The sequence below is a fragment of the Schistocerca gregaria genome, chromosome 2 (assembly GCF_023897955.1).
Source record: "Schistocerca gregaria isolate iqSchGreg1 chromosome 2, iqSchGreg1.2, whole genome shotgun sequence".
In the NCBI taxonomy this organism is placed as follows: domain Eukaryota; kingdom Metazoa; phylum Arthropoda; class Insecta; order Orthoptera; family Acrididae; genus Schistocerca; species Schistocerca gregaria.
In genome coordinates this window covers 358,922,429-358,944,833 of record NC_064921.1, presented here as the reverse complement: position 1 = coordinate 358,944,833, position 22,405 = coordinate 358,922,429, and the positions used below count along the sequence as shown (strand labels likewise).

The 22,405-nt window shown below is 42.1% G+C and overlaps 1 protein-coding gene across 1 annotated transcript in view; it reads left to right on the top strand.

The window, feature by feature from the left end:
* Nucleotides 1-22,405, top strand: part of LOC126337064 (circadian clock-controlled protein daywake-like) — a 66,198-nt gene that overhangs the window by 4,073 nt on the left and 39,720 nt on the right. The window contains exons 2-3 of the mRNA XM_050001393.1: nucleotides 8,851-8,943; nucleotides 13,444-13,594. Coding sequence (XP_049857350.1) covers nucleotides 8,851-8,943; nucleotides 13,444-13,594 — 244 coding nt within the window. The remainder of the gene's footprint in view (nucleotides 1-8,850; nucleotides 8,944-13,443; nucleotides 13,595-22,405) is intronic.

Here is a 22,405-nt window from a genome sequence, read left to right as displayed (position 1 = left end):
TTCATGTTACCACAACTTTTGGTTTATTCCCATTCAAACCGTGTATGAAGCGGGGAAGAACTGAGTGCTTCAACGTGTTTGTGCTTGCTGTAATTAGTCTAATCATATCTTCACAGTCGCTATGGGAGCAAAAGGTAAAGGGCCGAAAAATATCTTTGCATTCTTCACTTAATATCGGTTCTCAAAACTTTCAACTAGGGTTTCGCAGAATAAATTTCTTTTATCTTCAAGAGTCTGCCTATTCTGGTTTTCCAACATTTCCGTGATGCTACAGGCTTCAGTCATGCAAACCTGTGACGAATCGTAGCACTCTCTTTGTATACGATCCATATTCGTCGTTAGTGATATTTTGGATTACTATTAAATATGTGGTGAAATAAACTGAAACAAAAGAGAATTAGCCAAGACAGATGATGGAAGAACCGAATCTATGGGGAAGCCTTATCAGGAAAAAGTCTACGTCGGAGGGACACTTGTCACTTCGTACAGGGACAGTAAATTTGACAATAAGGCGAGCTGCGCGGAGGACAACGACGTATGTCACACATAATTCAGTACACTGGATGCAGTAAATGTCAATGATGAACGCGGAGATAGATGTGATAGTCCATTGCAAGCCAATCAAAACACACAGAGTTCACGAAAACGCCTGATAAGAAAAGAGAGTTAGCCCGCACGAGAGGAGACGTGCGCGCGCGTATGTGCATGCGTGCGTGTGTGTGCGTGTGTGTGTGTGTGTGTGTGTGTGTGTGTGTGAGAGAGAGAGAGAGAGAGAGAGAGAGAGAGAGAGAGAGAGTGGGAGGGAGAGAGAGAGGGGGGAGAGTGTGTGTGTGTGTGTGTGTGTGTGTGTGAGAGAGAGAGAGAGAGAGAGAGAGATTCTTCACAGATTACGAGGGAGAGGAAGTATGGGAAAAAGAAGTGAGAAGAAGGGAGGTGCAGCAAGATGTAGCGGAAAAATAAAACGGTAGAGAGCAACTAGCTGACCTTCGCGAAATAGATGCGGTGTCTCAGGCGCGCAATTTAGGTGACAGAAAGCCTTGCGAATCGTTTGTGGCTTTTTCATGGTTGCATAACGGAATCCCGTGAAGTTAACATAGAGGGCAATTTTCCGTGTTCTTATCGCCCAGTGAAGAAACTACTGTTTGACAACTAAGTGCTCCCTCGTATCGTGCTGAAAGTATCAACGAGTAATTGCTTTCAGAAAGCTCATAGAAACTCAAGGTCGCTTTTAAGCAAATTACCAAATTCATGGTTTCATCTGCTAGTCCATGTAGAATGTGATGAAAATGATTAACGCTTTAAAACCGGGGACTGCCACATGGTGTGATCTCACGAGGTAGGGAATCGTCCGCTGCGTAGTGACGCTTCTGCGAACTGATATCAGTCACGAGACTACACACCACGAAATAAAGTACATAGAGTATAACGTCATCCTTTGTTTGGATCCGCTATCAGGCGCTGGCTAAGTTAGAAGTATGTATTTATGTTGATCGTTTTGTTTGAACTTATAAATTGTTGCAAATTATTACTTCACATCAAATGTAGAATTAATGTTACATAACCAAATACGAGAACATATTACTACATCTGCATTCTGAAAAGAAACACCAAACTATGGTCAATAATAATAAATTTTATTTTATACTAGCTGAGAACCCGACGTTGCTGAGGTATTATTTATTCCAATTCTATAACTTAAAGTCCTCCACCCCCTCTCTCTGTCCACCTCCTCCTTGCCTCTGTCTCTGTCCATCTCCTACTATTTCCTTGCTCTGTCATCTCGTCTTTCCTTTCTCTGCCCGTTTCCTCCTCCTAGTCTCTCTGTCCATCTTCTCCTCTTCCGCTCTCTCAGTCCATTTACTACCCCTCTTCTTCGTGTCTTCATCTTTCATTCCTCTGTCTATTTTCCCCTTCCCATCTTTTTGTTCATTTCCTCCTCCCCCACACCTGTGTCTATCTCCTCCTCTCCCAAACCCCCACATGTTACTATGCATATTCTCCTCTCACTCTCTGTCTGTCCATCTCTTCCTCTCCCCTCTCTCTCCACGTTTTCACCTCAAACCTAATGGGAGGTTGTGGTTCTTATCCCCACATGCCCACAGTATTTCTTTCCAGATAGCAAGTAATATGTGTACGGAGTTTGGTTGAAATCAATCCAGGGGTTTAGAAGGAGCTTTTTACCCACGGCTTGTTCAAATACACACATTACATATATATTTAACATATTTCACACAAATTTGTACACATATTTCACCTGTGTCTCTAGCGAATTTCACCCTGCAGCTTTGTTTTCACGCAGCTCAATGACTATCACGTCATATCACCTAAACTGTGTGTTGTACAGTGATATATTTTTGCAATTGCATTCAGTGGTACATGAAAATACTGTCTGCAACACGTGTTAGGAATAGGTTAATTATTTTAGAAGTAATAAATAAATAGGTCATGTGGCAGGTTTACTGCATCAACAATGAAAATGTGGTAAGAGATAACATTTTTCCTTTGATCATTTTGTGGAGGTTGTCAGTGTGAAAAAGTTTCGTAAACGTTTTTAACTATGTTTGAAGCTTGTTGCAAGACACTTAGTGTGGATGAATAAATTATGGGTATTAGCACGTCGTTGGCTACACTGTTTTTTCATTCCCATCCTCACCACTTCGATAAGTAGATGTTTCTTTCCCAAACAGCGATTTTTTCCAGACAGTATGTGATACATGTACAAAGATTGGTCGAAATTGGTAATTGGTTTAGTGGTTTGGGAGTAGAAGTGGAACATACATACATACGCAATACTTACATGAACACAAAAACCCACTTTTATAATATGTATGGATGTGTGGATACGGATTGCAGATTCCACGTTTTATAGTAGCTATAATTTTATTATTTCAGTTCACTGAAAATTAAAGTCTAGGGACAGATAAACTAACAAAAATATGAGCGGAATTGATCATTTCAGTAGAGGTGTGTTTATATATTATTTCACTCGAAGCACTTCATCAGAAACTGAAGAAATGAAAGAGGAAAGAAATTTACATTTTCACTGTCTGGGTTACATTTTATAATTCTGCGTTGTTAACAATGAATAGCTTGAAAATTTTGCCTCATAGCGAGATTATGCTCTCATTCTTTCGGCTTAAGACGGGTCTCGGCGCTACGGGGTTAGAAGTTAAATTTTGGATTAAAACAGGTTCATTCACAGTTATTTTCTTATAAAAGCCACTAATTCGAGGGAAGTACGAAAACTGTGGTCTTCCCAGAAAATAAAGGACGTGAAAGAGCAACTAATAAATAATCATATCAGATAGTAAAGAGGAAACATTGTTTCTTCTTTCTTTCAACACAAATTTGTAGACTGCAATTTCGAAGTTACGGAGTACTGCTTTTCTGCGGGTCATAACGTTGGTTTACGTAACTGCACAGGGTTTCTACTGACCTTAAACATCTAGGACTCCGTTATTACAGAGCCACATGGTAATATCAACCGTGGCAGCAGATTTCAGTAACGATGCCGGAGAATAGTTTCAACACCGCAAAGGCTTCAGCAGGATGGCATGAATTTATACCAACATGACAAACAGTTGTTCAGTGACCCAATTAAAGTTTCAAACTAGTACAACCATAAAATCAGCACTTCAATTGAAAGTGCAAGAAAATGTAATTAATAATACGTTTAATTATTTCTTGATGTGCTGTTTTTCTTTTCCTTGCCATACGCGGACACGTATCGTTACCAGTACTTACTGCTAAGGGGCGGTGGTTATGCAGCTGCCGAGCACTCATAAGGCGGTTAATGTGGTCAACCGCAGGAGTGAAAAGTGAACGTTCCTTACTGTTCTCAAGAAGTCCTGTTCGTTCCATGTAACATTTACTGGTGGCTGAAAGATAAATGGGTAGATTGATAAGTTTCTTAAGAAAATAGTAATGAATTTTTGAAAAATATTTGTCAACATATTGTCCTTTGGAGAGTATACACGTGACAAAGAAATGATCCGATTTTTCAGTCAATTGTACGAGTAAGTTTTGCTAAAATCTTCAATGTACGCCTACCTGGGGGTAGCATTTCGCTTGAAGAAAATTACGTGCCATCAGATGTTAGGAATAGGGAGGCATTAGTTGACACTAAACAAGGAAAATGAGGTAAATGAAGAACCGATCTGATAACTAACTGACGCAGTTCCACCGTTCCGTATGGGCTAAAGCGTTGTCCTCAAGAAAGAGCAGTTTCAAGAAAGAGCATTTTGATTTTGCCAGTCGTGATTTCACAATAAACCTTTAGTTTCAAGGCAATGCAATAACATAGCTCAGTAGGGGCTCTTATTATTTTCTCTTTGTAAGAGTAATGTGTCTAGTGTACACCCTGTGGTTATCAAAAAGTAATGTTCGTCATTATTTATCTACCTCGCTAAACAGTCATTCGTTCGTGTTTGCTTAAAGAATGGAGTACACTTGTTCATTTGTGATGTCTATAGTATCATTTATCTGAAGTACATTCATTTTGTGAGATCCTTTAATCATATCATATAATGAAATTAAGCTATAGTTTCGCCTATGGTGACGTCAACAGCCCCGTCATTGCCTTCTTCAACTGGTATTCTTCTGTGATCACGTATAAATATGTACACTAATCCAGACATTAACAGTCTTAAATATCATTTCAAATCCTGCCTGAGTGTAAGCCTGTTCTGTTAAGTTTGAGCAGATGTAGAATCCTTCGAATGAAACCTTTTAATTGCAGCACGAATCACACTCTTGTATTTCATATGTCATATCAGTCGCTTCTGTCAAATGCTCACCGAATTCATGTGGAACTTTCTCTACCCTGTGGAGTTGCTACAGCTGTCGCCACATCACACATATCTGTGATCATTGGTTTCTATCCACCCATGCTTCATCGTCTTCTTCTACGTCTCTTTTTCTCGTAAAAGCCTTACAAGAATCTTACTTATCGGTAGTGTTGCGGCGTAGCGAACTAAGTCAGACTCAACAAACTACCGTCTAACGACTGTGTAATTACAGGCTAACTGGCGACGAGCTACAGTAATGGCAGCAGAAACCGTGTTCACCGATTAATACACACGGCTCAGTTTAGTGGCAACCTTGGTATTAGCGTGGTGTAGCCTCCTGGAGGACGACCCTGAACAGTAGCCGGTCGGACTGCAGTGGGCGCATGAATATCGCGAATGGCAGGAGCGAAGGGCAGGAGCATTGGCCACGGTTTGCTGCTGTTTGCACTTTACGGTCTCGTGTGTACGCTATACTACGGCTGTGATGTGTTGTTTAGAGCGTGTACCTGCTGCGGTGAAACCAGTTACCGGAGGCGATAGCACAACAATAGAAAAAATGCTAAGAAATGGTGTGCGAAAACGCTACCTCCAGCTGTTATTGACCCTGAGTGAGGCGAAAATTCCCCACAATCGATATAAAGGGGAGTAGGTACCCCTGGTATGTTACAAACCATATGATGAAGATACGATGTTAGGCATGACACAGTCTATCTGGAATCGCAATGTTCTATTAATATATGTCAAAAATTACGCTGTGTGAATGGTATTCTGGGTAGCATCTCTGTGAAGTTTAAAGCTGATAGGTTGTGTGACTACCATCCGACAGCGTACTCGCAACGTTTCACATAGTATTTTTTGGATGGTATTGCTCTTCATTAATTTCCAATATTGCGTACCCAATTACGTCACGTTGATCGTAGGTTCCACTCTAAAAAAGTGGTTCAAATGGCTCTGAGCACTATGGACCTTAACATCTGAGGTCATCAGTCCCCTAGAACTACTTAAACCTAACTAACCTAAGGACATCATACACATCCATGCCCGAGGTAGGATTGGAACCTGCGATCGTAGCAGTCGCGCGGCTCTGGACTGAGCACCTAGAACCGCGAGACCACCGCGGCCGGCGATTTTATTGAAACAAGAGACTAGTGCCAGTACATAGCACTGGACAGCGACACGTCCTTTCGATGTCGGGATCTTCAAAACCGCAATGTTAAATGAAACTTCATGAAATAATTCAGGGAATGCTTCCGCAGCTGCTAGTGTTGGCAAGTCATTTAGCCTTCGATCTCGGCTTATGTAAATATGATTTTCAAGAACTAAATATGCTTAATTTGGAATTCACGGTTCCCAATCCAGACAACCAGCCGAATCACTGTACGATAGCCTAAGTGCCAGTCGCTTATTCTGTCGAGTGTCACGAAAACATGTACTGATTACAAGGTAGTGCTTCCCGTAATTCGAGAAACTTAGAACCATACTGACCTCTTCCTATTACTTTGTAACTTGCGAATTAAGAGAGCATTTGCTCACCAACCCCAGATCTCCTGAAGTCTTCAACTAGCGACTATTTCTTCCTTGTATTCCTCTAACCGTTTAGATTAACACCACGCAGCATCAATGCAACGCTTTTGTTATTGTTCAGGACTACCAATTTGCTGATAAAGAGTAATTGCATCCCCTTTCGTGAATTTGTTTCGTTAAGTATTTAAAACATGTTTCTTTCTATAAATCTTATTTCATTTCTTTGTTTTCATCAATCTATTGACCATCGCTAATGTTAGTTCAGTTACAACTAAAATATGTCCTTCCAGGGTGTTATACTCGTTACCATGGACATATTTACTGAGGTATCCGTCTCTCTGGTATTTCGACCTATTACATGTCAGTGGCTGGATGCAATTCCTGGCTCTGGGTCGGTACGGATCCTGTAATAGGAGGTAAAGTCGTGCAAGCCGCACGTAAATCGTGGACCTCATGTTGACTGTGTTTAAGTGTTTTATCAGTCTAAAGATTTTGCGCGGTGGAGATTGCCAACCTCGCCGACATTTGCCTTGATTGGCGTGACTAACCGCCTAGAAAATGTCCTCATTATGGCGGTTGCGCCAGGCTGACTGTTGCCCATCTGACGCGGCGATTCGATCCGCTCTGGCTGACCTCGCAGTCCCGCAAACACATAAATCAGCTAGCTACCGCACTGAAACTAAAAATAGACCAGGCGGTCAGGAGTATGTTATGCTGAGTTATGGTAGTATTTTACATGCATCCATATACTACTGTATAGAATCTGGCATAAAATGACAACGATTTTAAACAATTTTTATATGATTCTCTTGATCCCAAAGCTTTTTTAACAAAATAACACGTATCGGTTATCCAATAGCCTTCCATAGAATCTGCAATAAAAGTAAAAGAAAATAAATCACTGATTACTACATTAAGATATTAAAAGCAAATGACAGTAATTATAACAAAAATACAATGTATCACTCATTCTGCTGCACTGTAACAAGTGATCTAGCGACGATCGCTGCACTTCATTACGTTTCCACCATAAATTATACTATCTGTTATTTATTTTCATGAAATAGTCTTTTAATTTACTTCTTTGCGTTACTTGGTGTCTGCTACTGCACAATTTTCATTTTTTTGCCTACTTTTTGAATTAAATCATAAAACTCCGTATGAGAAACAATAAGCACGTATCCGAACTTTATTCCGTCTTCATCCTTTATAAGAACAATATTACAGCCATCTCAATGTATTAAATTTTAGATTGATTTCTGAAACCAATCTTTGTTTTTTGAATGTTTTTTTTTTTTTAATTTTGACTAGGATTAAGCTGTCATATGACGAATATATTTGTCATCGGGTTAAACAATATTTTTTTTTTAAATTCTGCTCTGTTATATATAGCTGAAAATATTTTAGAGGTCTGTACTATCTAATTAACTTCGTCTTAATTACTTTGTATGATTATTTGTACGTTATGCACGCATCAACGACCTCTAGGATCTCTATACTATGTACAGGGTACAAATACAGATATTTCTATTCGTGACTAAGAACGGTGTACAGACCAACGTAATGTCATTTACAGACTAATAATTACAGCCATAACAAGTGATATGTTTTTATCTTGGTTAGTACACCCAAGTACATGAGGTAGCAGAGCAGGAGTTCAAGTGTGAACGCATGGATGCAAAACGGGTAGTCTATACTTACCAGTGTAGTACGACCATGCAGAAAACATCAAGTCGGCTTGTGGCATGTTTTTGGGAATACTCTTTGACACGAAGAAAAAACAACGAACTCTCTGATTTCTACACATGTTAAGATAACACACATAAAAATACGTGCGCTTACACCCGTTACACCCTGTTTAGCTAGGTGAGGCATGCATGGCAGGTTTGATTAGTGTTATTTTACATCTAACGATTTTTTGCAGTTCAGTGTAATACAGGTATATCGTGTTTTTAATAACTGCTGTCATTTGTTTTTAATTTCTTAATGTAGTATCAAGTAATTTACTTTTTTTTACTTTTATTGCAGATGGTGAAAATGACTATTGCATAGCCAAACCGGTAATTTTAGTCACAATACTTTGCGATCAAGACAACCAAATATACTGCCACTGTATATTCATTTACATGTATTTAGTTCTGTTAGAATGTACCGGTGGAATCCTTTTATCAGTGAAAAATACTTACTAGTAAGGCAACTAAATTTCCCTATGAGTTCTACTACTGACAAAGTATTACAAGAAGCTAGTGGAAATAAGTATGAAAATATAAAGCAATTGAATTTCTCTCTGAGACTTGTACTGACAAAGTGTTACAACCAATTAGTAGATAGGAACTGAAGAGAAAGGAGTATATCTTCCTTTAATTTGTAATGTCATCAAATGTCATCCATTTACTATGTAAACGATCTAATATGACATGAATAACATACTAGACAGTACAACACAATCTTGCATTACCGATAGTGCAGGCTATTCCGTCAGATGTGAAAGCAATATATCTCATTTGAGTCTCAAATATCTTTCGTTTTCTGCTTCCAGCGGCTTTCCTGACGACATGCTACCTCAAGGACCCGCAGTTCGAAGACTGTTCCGTGAAGCAGCTGCAATCCATCTTCGCACGGCTTGTTGACGGTGAGTCTGTGGACAATACGTGCGATACTACGACACAAAGGCGTTCACAGTGGGCTCAGTCAAAAAATCTATTGCTGACTTATGTTGCAAACTGTAAAAAAAAAAAAAATAGATTTTTGGCAGTTGTGAACCCCAAGTATAATTAAAACAGAAATGTTTCTGCTTATGTTTAAGACCCATATGCATGTAGTTGCTAGATAATTTGTATACATTTCTGTACAGCATAAAACTGCTACGTGCTTCTGTTTTATTAAGAGTAATTAAAAATTGCTTACATTCGTTCAGCTACGTTTATTACGTCATAACATCATTAGCAATAACACTAATACTGACAAGTATTTACTACCTTACATGCTATGCTTATGCTACTGCGACAAGAATGTCGTCGTTAGCTTTAAATGAAATTAGGTCTCTTTCTGCAGTTTGTACATAATTTTTTCGCGTTATTTCCTCAAGAATTACAACAGCTGCCTATATATTCATATTTTCTACATGCATTTCTCAAAGAACAGTCGCTGTTAATGATATCCACATTTGCACGAAGTATTTGCGACGTTAATCGCTGACTGCTGACTGACTATTGGAAGCAGATCTATACGTAATACAGCTGATGTCAAGGAGTTCGCAGCTAGCGAATTAATTTTTGGATATATTCCAATTTTGTATCTTTCCTTACAGTTTAACCCTACACGTCTCCTTCTAGTACACTGGACGTTATTCCCTGATGTCTTAAGACGTGTCCTGTCACCCCGACCATTCTTCTTGTCAGAGTTTTCCATATATTCCTTTCGTGTCCGATTCTGCCAAGAACCTACTTATTATTTTATCAGTCAATTTTAATTTCCAACGTCCTTCTAAAGCACCACATCTCAAACACTTCGATTCTTTTCTCTTCCAGTTTTCCCACAATCCATCGTTCACTTCCAACAATGCTCTGCTGCAGACGTACAAGTTCACAATATCTGATGAAGTTTAGGGAGTTTTCTTCATAAACACTGGCAGTTTGCAGCGCTTCACCTAACAGCGTGGAAATTTTATGTGATGTCAGTACCAGCCGTGAAAGCTTGCATTGTATCGTCACTGACAGTTCGTTCCATTATTTTAAGAAATACGTATGCCAGCCATGTAAATTCATTGTTACCAAAAGGTTTCCATCTTCAGGCAGTTCTTGATGGATTCCCTCCAGTTTAAGTGTTTGTTGGTATTCTGTTCCCTTTCCTGCGCTTTTCCCCTCTCTCGGACAGTATAAATTCCTTCCACTTTCAATTTCTTTTATTAAAAAGATAGCGATCAATATGCAAGCAGCTACTGACGTATTTTTACCGCTCACGTATACCGAGACTTCTGGATGGTTTGACACTGATATCAGTGGAATAGGAAGTAAGTCATCGGCATCTATAATTCTGTCTTGTTTGGTCCTCAACTGAGTACTTACTATCTTGTCAGACTTGTGTTACGGTTGCTCGAAGTTTACAATCGAAGTTTACAATCTCTTCCTCTTAAATTTTCGTTACAGTTTTGAACAGTGTGACTGGTTATTTTAGATATCTGTTGGGAACAACTGCTAATTTTTTAAATGTTTGAACCAGTTGATTTGGCTAAATAAGCGTTAAAATTGTCGTTAAGAGAGTTTCAGTAGATCAAATCAAGTTTACTGGAATTTATTAAACGTCTCTGTCAGCAGCGACGTTGACAACTGAAATATTATGTTCTTTTAGATCCCTGGCTAATGTAACCTCCTCTTCGTGCTCCGGTTGGGTATTTATTGTTTACTACCACTTTCACCTTCACTTTCATATAATAGTGTTGGCAGTGTAACAGTCCGATAAACTTTTATCTTACGTGTTTCATAGATTTATTTTTCACATGCCGATTATTCCGCAAATATACTACTCTTATTTATTTTGCATGTATTTGTCTTATGAAATATGAAATATGAAATATCATAACCAAGTTATATAAATTACTTTACTTCTCCATATTAAGAAAATGACAGCAATTAATGGCCAAATCCGTCGTTCACTGGAGCAGATATAGATTTTGACTATTACGAGAACATCAGTCACATGCATGCCCATGTACCTTCGACGTTGCACAGAAGTTTGTTTTTATTTAAGACGTGGTTAGTTTGGACCTTAGTACTCCATTATCAAAATATCCACGTAAGTCCTGTCATAACATCAATAAGTATGCACGCTGGCCCCATTGTTTGTATAATTGGCTGAAAGCAAAATACTATTTATGTGCGACTGTCCAGTACTGCACGCAGATCATTTAGATAAACACAAACGTCTGCGCAACTTTTACGGTTTTATAACTTTATTGAATCATAGTAAGTTACCGCCTATTGCCATCCAGCATGCTGGAAGTAAGTGAAAATGCAGTAGTCAAAATTTAGCTTTGCTCCAACAAACGACCGATTTTGTCACTAAGTAGTGTGACTTTCTTCTCAATATTGAGAACTAAAGTACTCTACTGGACATTAAAATTGCTACACCACGAAGATGACGTGCTACAGACTCGATATTTAACCTACAGGAAGAAGATGCTGTGATATGCAAATGATTAGCTTTTCAGAGCATTCACACAAGGTTGGCGCCGGTGGAGACACTTACAACATGCTGACATGAGGAAAGTTTCCAACCGATTTCTCATACACAAACAGCAGTTGACCGGCGTTGCCTGGTGAAACGTTGTTGTAATGCCTCGTGTAAGAAGTAGGAATGCATACCATCACGTTTCCGACTTTGATAAAGGTCGGATTGTAGCCTATCGCGATTGCGGTTTATCATATCGCGACATAGCTGCTCTCGTTGGTCGAGATCCAATGACTGTTAGCAGAATATGGAATCAGTGGCTTCAGGAGAGTAATACGGAACGCCGTGTTGAATCCCAACGGGCTCGTATCACTAGCAGTCGAGATGACAGGCATCTTATCTGCATAGCTGTAATCGATCGTGCAGCCACGTCTCGAACCCTGAGTCAGCAGATGGGGACTTTGCAAGACAACAACCATATGCACGAACAGTTCGATGACGTTTGCAGCAGCATGGTCTATCAGCTCGGAGACCATGGCTGCGGTTACCCTTGACGTTGCATCACAGACAGGAGCGCCTGCGATGGTGTACTCAACGAAGAACCTGGGTGCACGAATGGTTAAACGTCATTTTTTCGGATGAATCCAGGTTCTGTTTACAACAACATGACGGTCGCATCCGTGTTTGGCGACATCGCGGCGAACGCACATTGGAAGCGTGTATTCGTCATCGCCATACTGTCGTATCACCCGGCGTCATGGTATGGGGTGCCATTGGTTACACGTCTCGTCTCCTCTTGTTCGCATTGACGGCACTATGAACAGTGGACGTTACATTTCAGATGTGTTACGGCACGTGGCTCTACCCTTCATTCGATCCCTGCGAAACCCTACATTTCATCACTATAATGAACGACCGCATGTTGCAGGTCCTGTACGGGCCTTTCTGGATACAGAAAAATGTTCGACTGCTGCCCTGGCCAGCACATACTTCGGATCTTTCACCAATTGAAAACGTCTGGTCAATGGTGGCCGAGTAACTGGCTCGTCAAAATACGCCACTCACTACTCTTGATGAACTGTGGTATCGTGTTGAAGTTGCATGGGTAGCTGTACACGCCATCCAAGCTCTGTTTGACTCAATGCCCAGGCGTTTCAAGCCCGTTATTACGGCGAGAGGTGGTTGTTCTGGTTACTGATTTCTCAGGATCTATGCACCCAACTTGCGTGAAAATGTAATCACATGTCACTTCTAGTGTAATATATTTGGTCAATGAATACCCGTTTAACATCTGCATTTCTTCTTGATGTGGAAATTTTAATTGCCAGTAGTGTAATTTAAATATCGTGCTTGCGTTATATAGTATGACTGAAACAAATACACAGAAAATAAATAAGTGTAGTGTATTTGCGGAATAATCAGCCTATGAAAAACAAATCTATGAAACACCTAAGATAGAAGTTTATCGGACTGTTGCACTGCCAACACTATTATATAAAAGTGAAAGTGAAATCGGTAATGAACAAGAAGCTAGAAATATTTATCTAGAGCGCGAACAGGAGGTTATTACAGCAAAGGATCTAAAAGAACGTATAGAATCATTCGATATCTCTAGTCAACTATACATGTGTAGCGTAAAAGGAGAGTTAAACGAAAATAAGACAATATGAAGACAGCGTTTACGTATAATGAGTCCTGAGAGATTAGTGGTATAAATGAACAAATACAAACCAAGATAAAATCCTACCCAATAAGAACAACGAAAAGGTGGGCATCGCTGTAAGTAGTCTACAATGTGATTTGAAAGAGATGCAGGTTTTATTGAGTAACTGGGTGACAAGTTGGATTCGTACCGCGGATTTTTGCTCCAAGGGCAGCTTCTCTGCTCTTCTTTTAGAGACGATGCCTTGGAGCACCCTTGCTGTGGGCAACTCTGTGTAAGGCGTTGCTCGCCGTGTTACAGGGTTCCCCGAGATTGGCGCGTTGCCGCTGGACCCCCTGGATGTGACGCAGATCGCGGTGCTGGCCGACGGTGAGGGACCGGTGGCGGTCAACTCCACGCTCACCGACATGAAGATCCGCGGACTCTCGCAGGCAAAGGCCGTCGAGCACAGGTAGCACATCGCTGGCGTGGCCAACCTTCAACTATAACTGTAACAGGCAGAATAATACCAATACAAACATTTTACAAAAACACTCTTTAGACAAAAGGAGCTACGCACCACGAAAGAATTATCTAAATGGGGCGGAAATTGGTAGATGTGAGGTATATTCAAGAGAAACAGCTTCGCAAATTGAGGAAGCTAACGTTTGGTTCCTCCAAGCAGTTATTCTGCTTGGCGTTATTTCGAGAGTTGATGGATGTCCTTCTGAGGGGTATCGTGCCAAATTCTATCTAAGTGGAAAGTTAGATCGCCAAAATCCCTATCTGGTTGGAGGGTGCTGCCCGTAATGCTCCAACCTTTCCTAACTGGTCAGGGATCCGGCGACCTTGCTGGCTAAAGTAGGGTCTGGCAAGCACCAGGACCAGCATTATCTTGCTGAAATGTAAGCCCACCATGGCTTGCCAACTGGGCGTAGCCGCGGATGACAACCACAGGGGTCCTACTGCAGAAAGAAGTAGCACCCCAGACGATCACTCCAACACAGACGATCATTTGTGATTTCTGGGCCATATGGCGGATGACAGTCAAATTGCTTTCACACCACTGTCTGAGGCGTCTCCAGACACGTATTCGCTGGTCATGGGGGATCAATTCGAAGAGGGACTTACCTTTGAAAATTCTTCTCCAGTCAACGAGATCCCAGGTGGAAGACGTTTCTGGAGAAACCAAGGACAGCGGTGGGATACCAACCTGACCGTCGCCCGCTGGATCAGACAACCGGGAGTGATGTTTGGGGTGCCATTTGTTTTCATATCAGGACGTCTTTGGTTGCCATCCGTCTCAGCGTTACGGCGGAGTGTATGTCGACCAACGATATTCTATTCACCGTTTTGTTGCCCTTCTTGGAAAACCATACTGGGCTCACATTTCAGCTGAATAATGCCCGCCCACACGCGACGAGAGTTTCTACTGTTTGTCTCTGTGCTTTCCAAACAGTACCTTGGTCAGAAAGGTTGCCGGATCTTCCAGCCCCAGTCAATATTGTTTGGAACATTATGGGCGAGACTCTCCAACCATCTCTGGATTTTGATGATCTAAAACGCCAGTTCAACACAATTTGGCACGATATCCCTCAGGAGGGCATCCAACAACTCTATGAATCAATGCTAAGCAGCACAATTGTTTGCATATGGACCAACGCGTTATTGACTTTTATAATTACTGTTATCAATTAATCATTTGTTTTTCTGTACATGTACATCACATGTACCCATTTGTACCCATGGTACACAAAACAGGTCCGAACGCTGTTGCAGAAGCAACGGAAAAAGCATGCAAAGTTCAGAAGAACGCGAAATCCCGAAGATTGGCTAAAATTTACAGACGCGCGATATTTGTCACGGGCTTCAATGCGAGATGTCTTTAATAGGTTCTACAACGAAACATTGTCTCGAAATTTGGAAGAAAATCCGAAGAAATTCTGGTCGTATGTAAGGTACACAAGCGGCAAGACGCAGTCAATACTTTCGCTGCGCAGTGCCGATGGTACTGTTACCGACGACTGTGCCGCTAAAGCGGAGTTATTGAACGCAGTTTTCCGAAATTCCTTCACCAGGGAAGACGAATGGAATATTCCAGAATTTGAAACACGAACATCTGCTAGCATGAGTATCTTAGAAGTAGGTACCTTAGGGGTTGCGAAGCAACTCAAATCGCTTGATACGGGCAAGTCTTCAGGTCCAGATTGTATACCGATTAGGTTCCTTTCAGATTACGCTGATACTACAGCTCCCTACTTAGCACTCATATACAACTACAGACCTATATCACTGACGTCGGTTTGCAGTAGGGTTTTGGAGCATATACTGTATTCAAACATTATGAATCACTTCGAAGGGAACGATCTATTGACACGTAATCAGCATGGCTTCAGAAAACATTGCTCTTGTGCAACGCAGCTAGCTCTTTATTCGCACGAAGTAATGGCCGCTATCGACAGGGGATCTCAACTTGATTCCGTATTTCTTGATTTTCGGAAAGATTTTGACACCGTTCGCCACAAGCGACTTCTAATCAAGCTGCGGACCTATAGGGTATCGTCTCAGTTGTGCGACGGGATTCGTGATTTCCTGTCAGGAAGGTCGCAGTTCGTAGTAATAGACGGCAAATCATCGAGTAAAACTGAAGTGATATCAGGTGTTCCCCAGGGAAGCGTCCTGGGACCTCTGCTGTTCCTGATCTATATAAATGACCTGGGTGACAATCTGAGCAGTTCTCTTAGGTTGTTCGCAGATGATGCTGTAATTTACCGTCTAGTAAGGTCATCCGAAGACCAGTATCAGTTGCAAAGCGATTTAGGAAAGGTTGCTGTATCGTGTGGCAGGTGGCAGTTGACGCTAAATAACGAAAAGTGTGAGACGATCCACATGAGTTCCAAAAGAAATCCGCTGGAATTCGATTATTCGATAAATAGTACAATTCTCAAGGCTGTCAATTCAACTAAGTACCTGGGTGTTAAAATCACGAACAACTTCAGTTGGAAAGACCACACAGATAATATTGTGGGGAAGGCGAGCCTAAGGTTGCGTTTCCTTGGCAGGACACTTAGAAGATGCAACAAGTCCACTAAACAGACAGCTTACGCTACACTCGTTCGTCCTCTGTTAGAATATTGCTGCGCGGTGTGGGATCCTTACCAGGTGGGATTGACGGAGGACATCGAAAGGGTGCAAAAAATGGCGGCTCGTTTTGTATTATCACGTAATAGGGGAGAGAGTGTGGCAGATATGATACACGAGTTGGGATGGAAGTTATTACAGCAAAGACGTTTTTCGTCGCGGCGAGACCTTTTTACGAAATTTCAGTCACTAACTTTCTCTTCCGAATGCGAAAATATTTTGTTGAGCCCAACCTACATAGGTAGGAATGATCATCAAAATAAATTAAGAGAAATCAGAGCTCGAACAGAAAGGTTTAGGTGTTCGTTTTTCCCGCGCGCTGTTCGGGAGTGGAATAGTAGAGAGATAATATGATTGTGGTTCGATGAACCCACTGCGACGCACTTAAATGTGAATTGCGGAGTAGTCATGTAGATGTAGATAGTTCAACAGTAAGAGCAATGTCCGCGTATGGCAAGGGTCTAGATTCGAGCCCTAGTCTGGCGCACAATTCTGATACGCTGGGAAGTTTCAGTGTAGAACACATTACGCTACAGAGTGAAATATTCATTTTAGAAATGGCTTGTAGTTTGTGCTAGAGCTATTTTATCGCAGTAGTCTTTCCGCCGGAAGTGCTAGTCCAGCAGGTTACACAAGCTGGTGTGGAGGCTGTGAGATCTGGTGAAAAGTCGTGTCTAGATTGGCCGTGAAAACTAAGATTTCGAGCTGGAGTCTCGGTGCTGCATGCAGTTTTAAACCGTTCAGCAATGTGTAGTTTCCACGATGACGGACAAGCTGAGGCACTGAGGCATACTGCCTCCAGGATTTAGCATCAGAAACAATTCCCTGTATTGATCTGGATCTAGTTTTCAACTGGATCCTACAGGGTGTTCCAAAAATGACCGGTATATTTGAAACGGCAATAAAAACTAAACGAGCAGCGATAGAAATACGCCGTTTGTTGCAATATGATTGGGACAACAGTACATTTTCAGGCGGACAAACTTTCGAAATTACAGTAGTTACAATTTTCAACAACAGATGGCGCTGCAAGTGATGTGAAAGAAATAGAAGAAAACGCAGTCTGTGGGTGCGCCATTCTGTACGTCGTCTTTCTGCTGTAAGCGTGTGCTGTTCACAACGTGCAAGTGTGCTGTGGACAACATGGTTTATTCCTTAGAACAGAGGATTTTTCTGGTGTTGGAATTCCTAGAACACTGTGTTGTTGCAACAAGACGAAGTTTTCAACGGAGGTTTAATGTAACCAAAGGACCGAAAAGCGATACAATAAAGGATCTGTTTGAAAAATTTCAACGGACTGGGAACGTGACGGATGAACGTGCTGGAAAGGTAGGGCGACAACGTACGGCAACCACAGAGGGCAACGCGCAGCTAGTGCAGCAGGTGATCCAACAGCGTCGTCGGGTTTCCGTTCGCCATGTTGCAGTTGCGGTCCAAATGACGCCAGCGTCCACGTATCGTCTCATGCGCCAGAGTTTACACCTCTATCCATACAAAATTCAAACGCGGCAACCCCTCAGCGCCGCTACCATTGCTGCATGAGAGACATTATATAGTGCACAGGATTGATGATGGCGATATGCATGTAAGCAGCATTTGGTTTACTGACGAAGCTTATTTTTACCTGGATGGCTTCGTCAATAAACAGAACTGGCGCATATGGGGAACCGAAAAGCCCCATGTTGCAGTCCCATCGTCCCTGCATCCTCAAAAAGTACTGGTCTGGGCCGCCATTTCTTCCAAAGGAATCATTGGCCCATTTTTCAGATCCGAAACGATTACTGCATCACGCTATCTGGACAGTCTCCGTGAATTTGTGGCGGTACAAACTGCCTTAGACGACACTGCGAACACCTCGTGCAAGATGGTGCCCGGCCACATCGCACGGCCGACGTCTTTAATTCTCTGAATGAATATTTCAATGATCGTGTGATTGCTTTGGGCTATCCGAAACGTACAGGAGGCGGCGTGGATTGGCCTCCCTATTCGCCAGACATGAACCCCTGCGACTTCTTTCTGTGGGGACACTTGAAAGACCAGGTGTACCGCCAGAATCCAGAAGCAATTCAACAGCTGAAGCAGTACATCTCATCTGCATGTGAAGCCATTCCGCCAGACACGTTGTCAAAGGTTTCGGGTAATTTCATTCAGAGACTACGCCATATTATTGCTATGCATGGTGGATATGTGGAAATTATCGTACTATAGAGTTTCCCAGACCGCAGCGCCATCTGTTGTTGACAATTGTAACTACTGTAATTTCGAAAGTTTGTCTGCCTGAAAATGTACTGTTGTCCCAAGCATATTGCAACAAACGGTGTATTTCTATCGCTGCTCGTTTAGTTTGTATTGCCGTTTCAAATATAACGGTCATTTTTGAAACACCCTGTAGGTTTCTGCGTCACTGAGCTCTGTTGTGGTACTTTTAATTACTGAATGTTGAAAATTACGCATGAGTCCTTTCGTACATGGATCGACGGATTGCTTTCACGGTAAAAGCTGCGATTTGATTGTAATTCCCTCATGTGCAGGTTCTGGATGTGAAAGTAATCCAGTGCGAGTACTGGAAGCGAGCCTGCCTTTTATGGCGCCTGGCCAGTATCGTAAGGCCTACCTGTATATGGTTGATGGCAGTATTACGGGCCGTAACAGCAAGCAGCGAGAATGACATAACCGCTCTTCTAGCCTCCTGACTGAAACTAAAGCACTAGTAGAGATTTTTAAACATACTGACATCATATGCTATACTGAATATAAACTGCTAAGAAAGTTTGGCACCACGTACATATGTAGTGTTAGATTCCAGATGAATATGGAAACGAAAACGAAGTCTTATGAGATTAAAGTAACAAATTTACTATGAAATAAAAACAAAACAACAACCAAAATAATTTCAGTTTATTTTTTCACGTAAGAGGGAGTAATAGAGCTAGGTTTGGCGGTGAGTAATCATAATTTTAAAATTTCTGTTCACCAGCATTACAGATATTTCAAGAAACTTATAAGAGCAATGCCTTAAAATACAACAAGTGGCTGCGTAATGTCGAAAACAAATGATGCAATAATATTACGCTAGGGCAGTCCACGGAATGAGAGCAGTTTAAAAACACGTACCAGACTAAAAAATGAATTGACTATCACGGTCCAGAGCACCAAATATCAACTTACGATAACAGTGAAAACATATACATAAAATTTTGCATTGAGTAATCATGCCCACAGTCTATGCCAAATAATACAGTGACAAGAAATCGAGAGTATAACAAGGCGTAAGGAATTTCATTATAGTTAGAAACTTTAAGATGGCAAAATGTTGCCAAATACTTCCCAAAATAGCTTTAGGCCTTGTACTCAAAACCAGCGTTATGTGCCACAACATGAGCGAGAATATTAGAGGTTCGTAGCTCTTCGTTACAAAAGGGAAAGAGAGCGGCAATTCAACAACACTAGATCGTAGGCACCAAAACATACCAAGGATTTGTTTTTCTTAGACATGCCTGCATCACCGAGCAAAAGACACACTAACAAAACCCAGTGATTCACTACGTGCTACTGCACAACTGTCCGAAACGATTACAATTACGACAATCAGAATTATAGAAAAAATGCTTAAAAACCACGCAATAATGAATAATCACACTTGCAAAGAGTAAGACACCAATGACGCTGTAGGCTCTTTCCTATAAGAATAATGCCAGTCATGTAAAGGAGAGAATTAACAAGATCTTGCACCAGAAATGAGGGAAGTGTGCATAAAACCTCACTCACACAGCTCAAGACACTGCTGCAATTTGCGTTTTCGAGGAACCGCCAGGAACAGACTGCTCTACAGCGAACAGCACCATTCTCCCACTTTTCGGACAGCACAATTCTCTAATCCACCTCCAAGTAGGCCCGATGTGTCATGGTGGCATCCAATGTAGACTCATGGCAGCGCTGGTGTCATGGTGCTCTTGCTGACAGCGCCCTCATAGAGACGATCTGATACAGCCGCAACTTCATTCGTGCGGCTTTTCGAACTGCTGTGATTGTGTGACGTCTTGTAACGACACATATTGGAAAACGCACATCTTCACAAGTATGCATTTACGCGAAACATCCAGTACAGTCTTGCTTGAACCATACTTCGTATACTGCTTCCAAGATTCTCAGGATGTTGTTGTTCAAGCATGTCCCAGTCTTCCACGTCAGTCCTACTGAGATCAGCCAGAGTTTGAGGATTCCTGCGATGACTCACTGCAAGTTTCATCTGGCGCTAGTATGCTCAATTGGGTTGATGTCAGCGGACATCGGTGGCCATCCTACTCGTTTGATTCCCGTATTGCGGAGGAAGGTGTTCATGAGATGACTATTGTTTTCTCGTGCTTTATCATCTTGAACCCAGTCGCCGAAACGTTGACTTCAGAGCTGGACAATAGGTTGGAGCATACCAACACAACGCTATACACCTCTCAAAATAGTATCTGTATCATGATATGGAAGAAAAACATGTACGACACTCATTCCCGACCAACCCATGCTGCCACACGCTCCAGACATGCATCAGCACCTGGTAGCTCCCACACTCTCTGTGTGTGTACCATCAGGCATCAGAAAAAGCCTGCATTCCTCAGTAAAGAGAACATAATGCCATTGATACTAGCTTCATTCCAGATGTTCCCTTGCCCTCTACAGACTGACAGTGTGTAGAAGGTCGCATACAGTCTGCATCGGCAAACCCCATCCAGTCGTCTCGAGAAAGGTAGCTTCAATCTTGTGGGGTAATTTGTAGGTAGCGTTCGTCAGCTGGTGTTGTCGATTTCGGGCATATATTGCATGTTTTGTATCTGACGATAGCGGCTTACTCTTCTCATGACATAGTGTACGCCGTTTAGTCGGTCAGATAGCTATACTCAGAACCCTTAGTGCATAAAGTAAAAATGCGCACAGGGTCTCAGCTTGAAATGATCCTTTTGGCTACAACCATGTTTATCGACTAAATATAATACATCCGTATTGTCCCGTTCACGATTGGAGTCACAGCCCATCAAATGGTTCAAATGGCTCTGAGCAATACGAGGCTCAACATTTTAGGTCATAAGTCGCCTAGAACTTAGAACTACTTAAACCTAACTAACCTAAGGACATCACACACACCCATGCCCGAGGCAGGATTCTAACCTGCGACCGTAGCAGTCCCGCGGTTCCGGACAGCAGCGCCAGAACCGCACGGCCACCACGGTCGGCTCACAGTCCATCCCATTAAACTATAATGACAGCAAGTATTGACTATAGAGGGCCAGAGCTGTGGTCTCTACCGTAGAGTGGAGTGCGGCAATGAGGATCTGACGAACGCCCAAAGGCTCTAATAAGACATTGTTAACAGCATACACATTTATTATATTATGGCTACACAGTCATCTTCTTTAAAGGCTGTCAGTAGCCAGATGAACAGAAAGGTGCTAGCAAAATTGGCATGTGCTGATGCCTGTGCGGCTTGCAGTCTTAGCCACCGCAGTTATGAAGATGCACATATAGCGAGCAGCTATGACACAGAATGTTGCTGACCCGTTGCACTGCAGATGTTGCCCACGTGTCCCAGTGGCAGCAGCTTGGATAGCTGATTACCAGGGCGTTCTCGCTGACGTCATAAATGGCGTACCGAGAAAGGCACACAACAACTCTGCATGAGAATGCTATAGTCATGAAGAGCTGCATCATGATCTCTCAGCTAGAGAACCGTCCGCAGTGCTGATGTCTGTTCATAGATGCAGATGGTGGGACAACAGATACCGCGCTCCCGTGGGATGATGGGTGCGTGACAGCTCACCAGATACCATTAGCAAGGCCTCCAGGGACCTGATGGTAGGGGACACCCAACTCTCAATGAAGGTGGAGACAAGAAGGCAGCAGCCTACGGTAGCCAAGTCGTTCAAGTTGGACTGGCTGTTACACTGTAAAACCAGGTCATCTACACTGAACAGCCAAAGAATTTGGTACATCTGCCTAATATCGTGTAGGGCCAACTCGAGCACGCAGAAGCGCCACAACATGACGTGGTATGGACTCGACTAATGTCTGAAGTATCCTTCAATGCTTTCCATAAATCCGTAAGAGTACGAGGAGCACGTTGCAAGGCGCCCCAGACATGCTCAATAATTTC